This window comes from Gorilla gorilla, chromosome 8, assembly GCF_029281585.2.
Source record: "Gorilla gorilla gorilla isolate KB3781 chromosome 8, NHGRI_mGorGor1-v2.1_pri, whole genome shotgun sequence".
NCBI classification, from domain to species: Eukaryota; Metazoa; Chordata; class Mammalia; order Primates; family Hominidae; genus Gorilla; species Gorilla gorilla.
This window is the reverse complement of record NC_073232.2, coordinates 105,649,218-105,662,269: the sequence shown is the minus strand read 5'-3', so window position 1 is coordinate 105,662,269 and position 13,052 is coordinate 105,649,218. Positions and strand designations below refer to the sequence as shown.

Here is a 13,052-nt window from a genome sequence, read left to right as displayed (position 1 = left end):
GCAGGCTCCTGAGACTGCCCTCTCTCCGCCCCACAGCCTCAGGAAGGAACCTAGCACCACCACAGCAGCAAGCCACGGGGCATCCGTGTAACTTCACATGGGGAAAATAAATAGTTCTCCCCCATGAATTACTACAGCAAAGATGATCATTTGTTTTGTTTTTTTACTAAAGAGACACGGAGCCAAAAGTCAATAAGGTCCTGGTCATAGTCTTTCTATTCCACAACATTACCCACTCTGAAGTCCAGGAATTGCAATAGATCTTGAGGAAAAATTAAGAAAAGGAAAAAACAGGGAGGGAGAGTGAGAAAAGGGGCAGTTTGCATGCTAGTTACAGCCAGGATCATGCAAAAGAATAGCCACAAACCACTTGGAGGCCTCCGTAGAGACACATGGTGGTTCTTGACTTGAGTAGTTACAGATTGGAGTTGGCTCTTGAAATATTGGTTGGAATTCAGGGTTATTCAGAAATGCCACCATGGACACTCAACCATTATAGTACCTCTTTTATTTTGTTCCATCACCAGAATGTAATTTAAGTTCATGCTGCTTCTCTTTGTTTTAAGTAACCATAGTTGCAGGGAGAAGGAGAAAGAGGCCCAAGAAAATATTTTTTAAATGCTTTATTAACTGGAATGCAAAACCATAGTTTTCTTCACTGCAAATAGTTAAACACATACAGGCAAAGAAGCTTATTTCATTAATTTAGTGTAAAAGCAAAAAAAAAAAGTCAACAATATATATTGCCCACAGTATCTGTCAACAGAATAAAAGAACAACTTTTTATTGACTGGTAAACAAAACAGAATTCATTTTATTTGCTCTAAATTAAACATAGCAAAATAGCTCATCTTTTTAATTAAATAAATTTAATTAAATCAAAAGTGAAATGAAGCAAAAATTTTAAAAACCTAACAGTGTTACAGAATAGGAGAGAAATGAGGATTCTGAAGACATAGCCACACTTCAAGCAACAGGAGCCCCAGGAGAGAGTGAAATGAGCAGATCTGTGCACCTGCCAGAAGGACTTAACGAATGCAGTCAACCTACAAACATGATCATGACCCTTGTCTGTCTTGCAAAGGTCCTCTGTTCTGGATTATGTGCAGCTAACAAAACTTTTTGGTAAAGCTAAAGAGGCTGCAACAAATGGGCAAATTTTTTGCCAAACTGCCAAGTGCTCCCCATCTTTCTAAAGCAGAGCTGAGCTATTGCTCCCAGTGGGCCTGGTCAAGAGAGGCTGCAGTGCAGGAGGGATGCAGCAGATTCAGCCTGGCCACTTCCACAGTAAGAATCAGGCAGACAGAAGATCAAGTGTTGCCAACCCAGTGTTATTCTAATACCCGCTGGCTTCTGGAACCTCTGCCCTGCCACTAAAGGACTCCATTTTTTGTCTCCAGGATCAAGAGTCTGTTCTTGGACTGCTTTCTCCCTGCTCCTCTTTCCCCATTCTCCTTGGATGTGACCGAATGTATTTTGGGAGCATTCTATGCACTTGCATTCTCTCTCCTACTCAACTACAATCTCCTTGAGAGCTCTCATTGGTCTGGCCCACATTAAGGGCTCAAAAATATTGCTAGAAACAGCACCTTCAGGTTCTTCCAGCTGCTCCATCAGGTATCAGCTCCCTTCAGTAGACATACTGAAGGTGGCATGCTGGGCGGTGTTCATTGGTACCTGATCTTGTCACTGACCTTTAATGTCCCATGCCTTATGTGTCCACAGCCACTTTCAACAACTCTTAGCCCTTATTGGTATCTTGCTTGACAGAAATCACCTCCTTTTCCAAATCGACTGCTGAAACTCTACTTTATACCACCTTATCTACAAGGTGCACTATTCACTGATGATCAGAAAGAGAGCCCCAAGGCCCTAACCCCACCTAAGTCCAATAGACTACAACTTACATTCTTTTTTTTTTTTTTTTCTGAGACAGAGTTTCACTCTTGTTGCCCAGGCTGGAGTGCAATGGTGTGACCTTGGCTCACTGCAACTTCCACCTCCTGGGTTCAAGTGATTCTATTGCCTCAGCCTCCTGAGTAGCTGGGATTACAGGTATCTCTCACCATGCCCAGCTAATTTTTTGTATTTTTAGTAGAGATAGAGTTTCACCATGTTGGCCAGGCTGGTCTCAAACTCCTGACCTCAGGTAATCCGCCGCCAGCCTCGGCCTCCCAAAGTGCTGGGATTAAAGGCGTAAACCACCACGCCCAGCCCAATTTATATTCTTTAATTTTCTCTTGTAGGCAGATCTTGTCCCAGGCTCTGTACTTCTCTGAATGGTGTTTATTGTTCCTTCCTCTCGCTACCTCTTTGTGCCCTGAGGGCAGAGAGGAAGTGGGAAAGGTCTGAGGGAGCGGCAGAATTCTCAGCTGCCTGAATCATCGAGGGTAGCCTGGCTCTGGCGCAGGTGAGCAGATGGTAGGGTTGCTCCTCCTGGAATCTGGGTTTGCACGGTGATCCAGCGGCTCCATCTTCAGTGGCTTGCTCATAGTGAGTCCCTTCTCTGTTGGGAATTGTGCTGATGGCCAGAAGCCCAAACTATTGCTTTTAGGGCTCAGACTCTCCAGGGTGAGGGTCCTATCAGGGATTCTGTGGGTCATTTTGCAAGCTCTGCGTGAGAGCATCCATGGAGTTCTAATGGAATCCTGGTTATGTGGAGGCCTGCGAGGTAGAGCCGGCCCAGCTGGGAGTATCATCCCCGTAGTTCCCACCCCACCTCCAAGCCTCCCCATGATCCTTCTCCATCCTGTGCAGTCCCTGGCTTAAGAGATGGCTCTGGCTTAAATACCGGTCATTTTCTCCTGGGTCCTGACTCAGGCCACAAATTATGTTTCCTATTTTTAGCTCTTTCCCTTTTCTCCTATCCTAGTTGGTTTACAAAGAAGAAGTTACGCTGTATGTAGTTATGACTAATCCAAATAACTTCCTACTTTTTCATTTTGACACAATTCAAACCCAAACCCAGAATTTCCACATCATTCTGGACCACGGGTATTCCAGGGGGCTTCGCTGTGGGTAGTTAAGCAGAGCTCTTGACAAGTAGCATGCACCCCCAATCCTCCCTTATCAAGGTGACAGTGGACTAAGCTAGGGAGGCTTTTAGACTCACAGTGCCCCCGTCAAAGCTTCCTCAGGTCATTCAATGTGCAGCTCAGGTTACAAACCAGTGTTTAGAAAGACTTTTTAGAAAGATTGAGGCCTAGAGGGGATTTGACAAAACCCTATTGGAGGGTTCTATTATACCATGTCAAAAACTCCTTTAACCAAAATGGAGACTCTGTAATAGAAGGATGTCCAGGGGTTCTTCAAGACCACAAGCTTCAGTCACTGTCAGAAGTTCTTAAAACAGTCCTTAAAAATTTAAAAATTCCAGCTAGGCACGGTGGCTCATGCCTGTAATCCCAGCACTTTGGGAGGCCGAGGCAGGCAGGTCACTTGAGGTCAGGAGTTAGAGACCAGCCTGGCCAACTATGGTAAAACCCCGTGTCTACTAAAAATACAAAAATTACCCAGGTGTGGTGACACGCGCCTGTAATCCCAGCTACTTGGGAGGCTGAGGCAGGAGAATCACTTGAATCCAGGAGGCAGAGGTTGCAGTGAGCCGAGATCAAGCCACTGTACTCCAGCCAGGGCGACAGAGCGAGACACAGTCTAAAAAAAAAGAATTAAAAATTCCACTTCTGAGTATATACCCAAAATAATTGAAAGCAGAGACTGGGTACCACCAGAGTTCTAGAATAGACACAGGATGCGGATAGTATTGCATGGCAGAGTGCACGGGACATAATGAAACACAGCAACCTAAACCATTGCATGGCTCTTTGGCAAAAGAAGGCACAGTGCCTGAAGATCTGTGGAGATATGGCTCATAAAGAAGGAGATATGCCAGCTGAGCAAGGATTTGGGGCAGGATATGGATCCAAGAGATTTTATGTGCCCATGAAGGAAGGCTTGAAGGGCTCATGGTCATTTCTGGTAGGCTGATAGGCACTCAATGTGGTTATCGTTGACCCTATCTTCAACTCTCTTAGTAAACCAGTAATTTAAAAAGAAAAAGGAAGGTTTAATTTCCCATTTCAATTTAAAATAAATTTACCCAGTTTCCTTATTTTTATTTACATCTGACATGAAAATCTTTATTGTTATTTCTGATTAGAAAATCAATAGTTTAGCTGGGTGCAGTGGCACGCACCTGTAGTCGCAGCTAGTTGGGAGGCCAGAGGATCACTTGTGCCCAAGAGGTCGAGGCTGTAGTAAGCCGTGATCATGCCATTGCACTCCAACCTAGGTGACAGCATGAGACCCTGTCTCAAAAAAAAAAAAGAAAAAAAGAAAAATTAATACTTCATTCAAAATCATTAAAAATGTGTAAGTTAGAAAGTAAAGTTTCCCATAATCTCTCTACCTTCTTCAACATAACTACTGTTAACAATTTGAGTTATATTTCTCCAGACCTTCTTTATGAATATGCCTTTATGAATATTAAAATATCCATTTAATAGATTTACTTAAAATATACTCTTTTTTTTGGAGATGGAGTCTTGCTCTGTCACCCAGGCTGGATGCAGTGGCACGATCTCGGCTCACTGCAACCTCTACCTCCTGAGTTCAAGAGATTCTCGTGCCTCAGCCTCCCGAGTAGCTGGGATTACAGGTGTGCACCACCACGCCCAGCTAATTTTTGTATTTTTAGTAGAGACAGGGTTTCACCATGTTGGCCAGGCTGGTCTTGAACTCCTGACCTCAAGTGATCCACCCACCTCGGGCTCCCAAAGTGCTGGGATTACAGGCATGAGCCACCGTGCCCAGCCCAAAAAATATACTCTTTTTTCATGGTTGCACATAGGGATCTAATTAAGTCTTTTTATGAACCTTCATTCTATTTTATGGATGTTACATAACTTGTTTAACAAGTGGCCTACTGAAAGACGTGTGTACTGTTTTCATTTCTTCCCCTCCATTTCAATCAATGCTGCAAGGAACATCCTAGTGCTTCTATCTTTGCTCACTTGTATGAGTGCAAGAGGAACAGCTGGGTCCAAGAACATTCTCCCCTGTCATTTAATTCAGCACTAATTATTAGGTGTAGAATTGCGTCTGCTAGAAATCCACATGTAAATAAGGACAAAAGGCCTTTCACTGAACCTTATGTCTGCTCATACTTTATAGAAATACCAGCGAAGGCGGAAGTACAGCCTGTCTGCCGTGTTTCATTCAGCCACCATGTTGCAAGATGTTGGTGAGGCCATTCAGTTTGAAGTCAGCATTGGGAACTATGGCAACAAGTTTGACACCACCTGTAAGCCTTTGGCATCAACAACTCAGTACAGCCGTGCTGTATTTGATGGTAAGATTGGCACTAACAGTTCTCTCCTCCACACGTTTACAATGGGTGCACCACGGGACCGGAAGCAAGCACTGTGTCTTCCCTCTGGCACTGTTCTACCCAGCCTATGGTTAGTGGAAAGGAAAAGGTTGAATGAGGAAGAGAGTGTGGTTGGGGTTCAGGCACCTTAAAGACTGGCCAGACCCAAGAAGTTTCAGGTCCCATTGCCAGAGGCTGAACCCCAATGCTACCCTCTCCCCACCCAGCTTTAACACTGGTTTTGCCATGTAAGACCCCAAGGTAGCCACTGTGCTAAGTACTGAGCTCCACAAAGCAGCTCCTACCCCTACGAAGCCCCAGATCTTTCTTAGGTTGAGTAGTGGAAAATGAATGAGACTCTGGCTCAGATACTGGGAAATCATGCTTCTGGTCTTCACTCTGTTACTCACCAGCTTGTGACCTTAACCGTGTCACTGAATTCTAACCCTCAGTTTCTTCATCTTCTCTGGAGTTGACGTGAGGATTAAATAGCTGTATTTGAACAAAGATGGGTGAGAAACAGTCCCTGATTTTAAGGAGCTTACATTCTAGTGTATAAAATAAATCATAATAGAAAGCAAAGTATGAGAACTTCCAATAAAACTGTCAACAAATGGTTTGAGAGTACAGAGAAGGGAGAGAGGAATACTGATCAAATTTCCCAACAGTATTGCCAGAGTTTTAACTTAATTTTTGTACAAGCAGTTTTAAAATATAAGACATCCTAGAAAACATCAGCTAATAATTCTTAATCACAGTAAGGCTCTAGTACCAAACCCTATGTAGCCAGCTAAAGCTTTCCAAGAACAGAAAATTCTTTTCTTTTGCCCCAGTTCCAACAAAAACATTTATTTAGAATAACAGTTTTTAGGGACTAACATGTTCAGCCTAGCTTCCTATGTCATCTGTATTTTCTACTACCACGTTAAGAAACCATCTTTGATGTTCAGATGCATGGCCCTGAATCACTAAACGATCCTGAGATTGCTGTGCTCAGTTTACTAGGGTGTCTCAGAGAAAATTTCAGAACAGCCTGAATGAAAAAGAGCTTCCTAGTCTTCAGTTGCTTAATTGAGTCAAATTAAAGAACCAGACCACCTCAAGCTATTCCCTAAGCCTGTGGATTAATCAGCAGCTCAGTCTGCACAGCTCTTTAATAAACATGCTGTCTATTTTAAGTGTTCAGTGTTCATTGACCCCCAATGTTTTATACCAGGCAACTACTATTATTACTTGCCTTGGGCCCACACCAAGCCAGTTGTTACCCTGACTTCATACTGGGAGGATATTAGTCATCGCCTGGATGCGGTGAACACTCTCTTAGCTATGGCAGAACGGCTGGTAAGTTTCTCTTTTTCTGCATTTCCTTTTCACTAAGCAGGGTGAATTAGGTATTAGGATGGAGGCCAGGCCACTATAACACAAGACAGTGCTCAATACAGTGATCAATAAGGTAAGAGCAATGTCTCTAGGAACAGTGGAGGTAGATGGTCCTAAGTTAGTATGGAGGTTCAGTGGTATTGGGGACCCAGGCTCTTACCCCCTGGGTGCTCTGCCATCACTCAGGAGTTATCATTGTCTGCATGGTAGAGGCAGCTCACTACTACATCTGCCCTCCAGCCTGAGGGGAGGGGTGGTAAACAGTGGGGAGAAGATGACATAGGCCTTTCTCTTGAAGGGAAGGATGCAGAAGTCATACTCTTAATTTCTACTCACTTTCCACTGGCCAGAATCCAGTCATACAGCCACATGTGACTCCAAGGAAGGTGGAAAATGTTAGTCTTATGCCTGGGCAGGCATATGACCAGATAAAAATTTTCTTACTTTGGAAGAGGGGAGGATTAAAAAGGTAGGAGTGGGGTGGAACAGGAACTCATAGTTTCTGCCATAATTTTTGTGTAGAGAGAATGGTTCATTCCAATAGCAATATGAAACGCTGAGAACTTTGCAGTGGAAATCTCCACTGCAGGAAGAGGTAGCTTTGAGGAACCAGTGTCTGACACATTCCACTCTTGCTGCAGACTAGAGGAACTTCTTTTGTTTGGAGGTTGGGGATTTCCTTGGGTGAAAACTGCATATATATGATATCTGTGATTATCTGTCTAGTTGACATTGGTCAACTAGATTGGTGAGGAGAAGGGGGATATGTCTGTGATATTTCTAATTAAGCAAAAATACTAAGTTACTTGGGCCAGGTGCAGTGGCTCACGCCAGTAATCCCAGTACTTTGGGAGACCAAGGTGGGCAGATCATTTGAGATCAGGAGTTAGAGACCAGCCTGGCCAGCATGGTGAAACCCTGTCTCTACTAAAAATACAAAAGAAATTACCTGGGCATGGTGATGTGAGCCTATAATCCCAGCTACTAGGGTGGCTGAGACAGGAGAATCACTTGAACCCGGGAGACGGAGGTTGCAGTGAGCCAAGATGGCGCCATTGCACTCCAGCCTGGACAAACTGAGACTCTGTCTAAAAAGATAAATATATATATATATATATATATATATATATATACACACACACACACACACACACACACATATACACATATACTAAGTTACTCCTATCAGGTAGTGCTAAAATCCATCTGGCATTGGTGTTTTGATTTCAAAATTATGTTAATATTAATTTTTTAAAGATCTAATGTCTACCAGGGCTGGACCAAAACATATGGGGTTTCAGGAGTATACTTGATCTAAAACTCTACGGCAAAATCTGAAATATTATTTTATGTTATAAAGGCAATCTGGGAGGATAACTATAGGTTTAAATTGACTTAATCATAACTGTCCTGAAAATAAAGTTGCAATTGATAGGCAATGTACATCTCAAAGGCATTTGTGGAGAATTAGTTGCACCTGTATTCTAATTGTGTTTGAGATGCTCTTCAGCAATTTTCATCCTGGTTCTTCTTATCAGCTCCCTCCACTGACCAAGCTGCCTAATCTGGACAGGATGGTGGCTTTCCCTTTTCCCTGATTAGGACTTTTGACACTCATGGTAGGCTCTTCCTCAACTTCTCTATTGGCAGGTGCTCAATGGGATAGAACCATATGTTTTGAGCTTATCTTGTACTTTCTCTGTCCCAGTCCGTAAATTGCTATTTCTCCAAGCAGCTGTTTCCTTTGAGTGGGGAATAGCATTTTAGAAACAAAATCTGGGTATACAGTGCTCACTACGACTGAAATATCATTGCTTCTACGCCTTCTAGCAAGCGAATTTGCACAGACACATGTATGTCTATTTATTTCTATATCTATCAATATATTAAAAGCTATGACTTCATAAAGATACTTCCAATTCCAGTCCAATACCACAAGGTTTATTCTAGTCCTCTGTATTTCTATGTCTCTAACTTTCTTCTCCAACAGTGAGAAATCTGGCCTTTGTTATCCTCAATATATTTACTCCTTGGTTCAATCCTAAAATCTGTAGATAAACCACTGTGAAAAATAAGCCTACTAATTAGAGTTCAATATGTTTATGGGTTTGTTTTTTTTTTTTTGCCTTTTAACAAAGTGTACATAGTCAAAATACTGTGTTCCAAAAGTTACTTGGGTTAGTTTAGTGTAATTATGTTATTCATCTGAAATGTAATTAGATCTGTTTTATTTCTGGTTGTATTCCACTTTAGGGTTCCCTCTCCTATCTTTGCTGGTTTCATTTTATTTGTTTTTTGAATATATAAAAATATTTACATGATTTCACAGGTTAAACTACATGAAAAGGTATAATGGCATAATGAACAATTATCAATTATTTCCTCTCTTTTCAAATTCTTCAGCAAACAAATATAGAAGCTCTAAAATCAGGGATACAAGGTAAAATTCCTGCAAACCAGCTGGCTGAATTGTGGCTGAAGCTGATAGATGAAGTTATAGAAGACACGAGGTACAGTGATCTTACACCTATCTCAGAATTTTCATCCAGGCGCTCCTCCCTGAAATTCTAAGACTGTAAATCCTGTGGAATTGCTTCTAGTGTTTGTCTAAGAAGTGATTTTGAATTATTCAAACTTCGTAAAAAGCCCTCACTGGGAGGAGTGCCTGAATCACCACCAGGAAAAGCTCCACTTTCTGATTTGGTGCCAGTTCTCAAGTAGCCTAGGGAGGCTGAGGCCCCACTCCCGGAAGCACGTCCCGGCAGCCTCAGGCAAGGGATAGGGAGGGGAGAAAGAAGCAAGCCTGAGCCTCTGCTTCTCATCAACCCAAGAATGACCCGCACCCTGGAGAAGGGTGACTTCTGGCTCCTATGGAGAATGGGATCTGGGAGTGGAGCATTGATTTTACCATTCAGAACAATATCTCTAATTCATAAACATATTTTTAGAAACAGCCCTTTTACTTGCTCTTTTACTGAATGCCTAATGAACACTGTGGCCAAGCCTCTGTTAGGCAAAACCAGTAGATTTGACTTGAACCAGAGGACCTTTCATAACTGATTCGGGGAAACAGCTCAGATCTTTTAGCATATGGAAATCAAAGGGGGAAGTGATTCGTTCCAAACTCATTTTAAATATTGGTTAATAAAGCAGTGGACAGGGAAGTTCCGAAAGAAAAGCATATTGAATACTTTCCACAAGCAAAAAGGCCTTTATTCCCCACGCTGGGCTAACACCCTAAGTCACCCTGTCTTCTTGTGCCTCCTAGTGGTAAAGCCAGGTAATTGAAACGCAACCAAAATCAAAGTACTGCTGGGGTGCTTGTTTAAATTCTGAATGTTAGAGCTGGGTCCTAAGGGATCATGTCTTTCGGTCTCCTTATCTTGTAAATGAGAAAACAGAGGCCCAAAGAGGTGAAATGACATATCTGATGCCCAGAGCTGGGTTTGCCAACTCAGCCCCTCTTCCTGCCATGTATTTCACAGTCGACATCTATTTGTTCAAGGCCCCAAGTGTGACTTTTGAACTAACAGCTTCCAGATATCTTTTTGCCTCAAAGTCTCACTCTGGGGAATTAACCCTTCAAATACAATGCCGTAGTTATTTATGAAACCAAACAGAAACATTTGGTAATAACTTTCATGGAGAAAATGTCTGTGAATTTTAAGATTTGCAGAGCAAACCACAGTCATCTATTTATACTTCTGATATGAGCTGTTTTTGAGGAATCATATTGGAATCTTTCTAAACTTTATGTAACAGGAAATTCAGTGTTTAAGGGAAGTTGTGCTAGGATTTTCTTCATTGAAGAAGCTAGGTGAAATTCAAGTGAGTGGAAATTCTAGGTAAGGACACTGTGAATCAGAGCTTCCTGAACCTGGTGGAAATCCTCACCCTGTGTCCCACCAGATGCCATGATGGGAGGCAAGGCCTGGCAGCAGAAGGCTAATTCTGGCTCTAGCTCAGCCATTCTCAGGAACCCTTGGGGGTCTCATCACAACACATCCAAGTTCTCATATTGAACGGAGATTTGGCCTACATGGTTGGTTCGTATATCTTTCTGGAGTTCGTGGACCCCTTTGAGAATCTGATGAGATGATGGTGATGATAAGGATGACAACGAGATGATGATGAGGATGGCAACATTGTTTAGACTTTGCTATGCAACTATTCTAAATCCTTTCCATACAGCAACTCATTTCCTTCTCACAACAGCCCTAAAAAGCATGTCCCACATTTGAAAATAGGAGGACAAGGAAGTAAGTGACTGGTCAAGACAATAGAACTAGTAAAGAATGGAGCCACAATTAGTACCCAGGTTGTTGGCTCCAAAGCCTATGTTCATCATTACATCACACTATGTGTTGACACAGATAGACACAGTTTTCTTTATAAGTTCCAGAGTTTCACAGACCTTCGAGACCCACCCATAGATTGCTTAGAGGCCCAGGATTCCCTAAGTTAAGTATGCTTCAGCTAAATGGTCTCTAACCTCCCTTCTTCTTCCATCATTTTGTGGGTCTGTAAAATGATTCTAGGAAGCAAAAGAAGGGAAAGCCAGTTTCTCTCAGCTGCCACTGTTTCCATCTTCTTTCCAGTGACTCCTTGGGCTGTAGGTTAAACCCTAAGGCCTAAAATGGCTTTGGGATTTTAATCTCCCTGTATTCCTTATGAACGTTAAGAGACTGGCAGGTCTGCTCTGGCAATGCCGGATACACTACTCCAGCGTAAACCAGGCAGTGCTTGTAGATTCAGTTAGGAGGTTGATGTGGTTTGCAAGATGGAAATCCAACATAAATGTATTTGACAGTTCTGAAGCCTAAAATTAGGTTATTCTTCAAATCCTGTTTCTTTTTTTCTTCATTTTTCTAGATACACGTTGCCTCTCACAGAAGGAAAAGCCAACGTCACGGTTCTCGATACTCAGATCCGAAAGCTGCGGTCCAGATCTCTCTCCCAAATACATGAGGCGGCTGTGAGGATGAGGTCGGAAGCCACAGATGTGAAGTCCACACTGGCAGAAATTGAGGACTGGCTTGATAAATTAATGCAGCTGACTGAAGAGGTAGGACTTTTAAACTACACAAACGTCACCTGATATGGAAGAAGGGCTCTGCGAAATGGCACCAAGAATAGGTTGGTGGAAAGAGAATCTGCTACATTATCTTGGATATTGAGCAGCTCTGACAGATTGTAAAAATCAGGGAGTAACTGGGCTGAGGATGCTAATGATGAATGTGATTGAAATCAGAGCAGGGGAGGAATTTTGAGTTGGTGATCTTGGAAATGTCTTCAAAAGTGGACAAATCATTATCATTTTCATGGTACTGTCAGAGAATATTTTAAATGATCTTTGCAGTTCACAGGATTAAAATGTCAGCTTTGGCTGGGGTTGGAAAGACTTGAATTTGAACCTTGGTTCTACCATGTATAACATTGGGCAAGTTATTCAACCTCTCTGAGCCTCAGTTTCCCCATCTGTAAAATGGAGATAAACATAGCGCTTACTAGTTAGCTTTGTTGTCTGAAGATTTTAAAAAGATGGTGGGTGTACAAATGTCCATCAATGATAGACTGGATTAAGAAAATGTGGCACATATACACCATGAAATACTATGCAGCCATAAAAAAGGATGAGTTCATGTCCTTTGCAGGGACATGGATGAAGCTGGAAACCATCATTCTCAGCAAACTATCACAAGGACAGAAAACCAAACACCGCATGTTCTCACTCATAGGTGGGAACTGAACAATGAGAACATTTGGACACAGGGTGGGGAACATCACACACCGGGGCCTGTTGGCGGGGTAGGGGGCTGGGGGAGGGATAGCATTAAGAGAAATACCTAACGTAAATGATGAGTTGATGGGTGCAGCAAACCAACATGGCACATGTATACCTATGTAACAAACCTGCACATTGTGCACATGTACCCTAGAACTTAAAGTATAAAAAAAAATGGTAGGTGTAAAGGGCTTAGCACAGTTGAGGGCATACAGTAAGCGCTGGATAAATGCTGGCCTCCACTAACTTCGGTGGACTAGAAGAATGAGGAAGTAAGGAGATGACTCTTCCTGTCTCTCAGAAATCAGACGGTTGGGTAGGTAGTCATATATTTGTGGGTAGAAATACACTTGAAAAAGCACACAGGATTATAGGTAATTTCATTTTCTACTTTGTATGCTTTGGTACTTTCACAGTGTTCTATAGTGGACTTAGGAGAAGCAGTTTTTTATACCACTGTGTGCCAATAGGGACATTTGGATATCCAGCCCTGGAAGCTGGATTATCTTCTTTATAATG

At 42.4% G+C, this 13,052-nt stretch overlaps 1 protein-coding gene across 1 annotated transcript in view; it reads left to right on the top strand.

The window, feature by feature from the left end:
- MYOF (myoferlin) overlaps positions 1 to 13,052 on the top strand; it is a 175,752-nt gene that overhangs the window by 96,486 nt on the left and 66,214 nt on the right. Inside the window, exons 20-23 of the mRNA XM_004049799.5 lie at positions 5,173 to 5,350; positions 6,585 to 6,709; positions 9,152 to 9,258; positions 11,621 to 11,813. Of these exons, the coding sequence (XP_004049847.5) occupies positions 5,173 to 5,350; positions 6,585 to 6,709; positions 9,152 to 9,258; positions 11,621 to 11,813 (603 nt within the window). The remainder of the gene's footprint in view (positions 1 to 5,172; positions 5,351 to 6,584; positions 6,710 to 9,151; positions 9,259 to 11,620; positions 11,814 to 13,052) is intronic.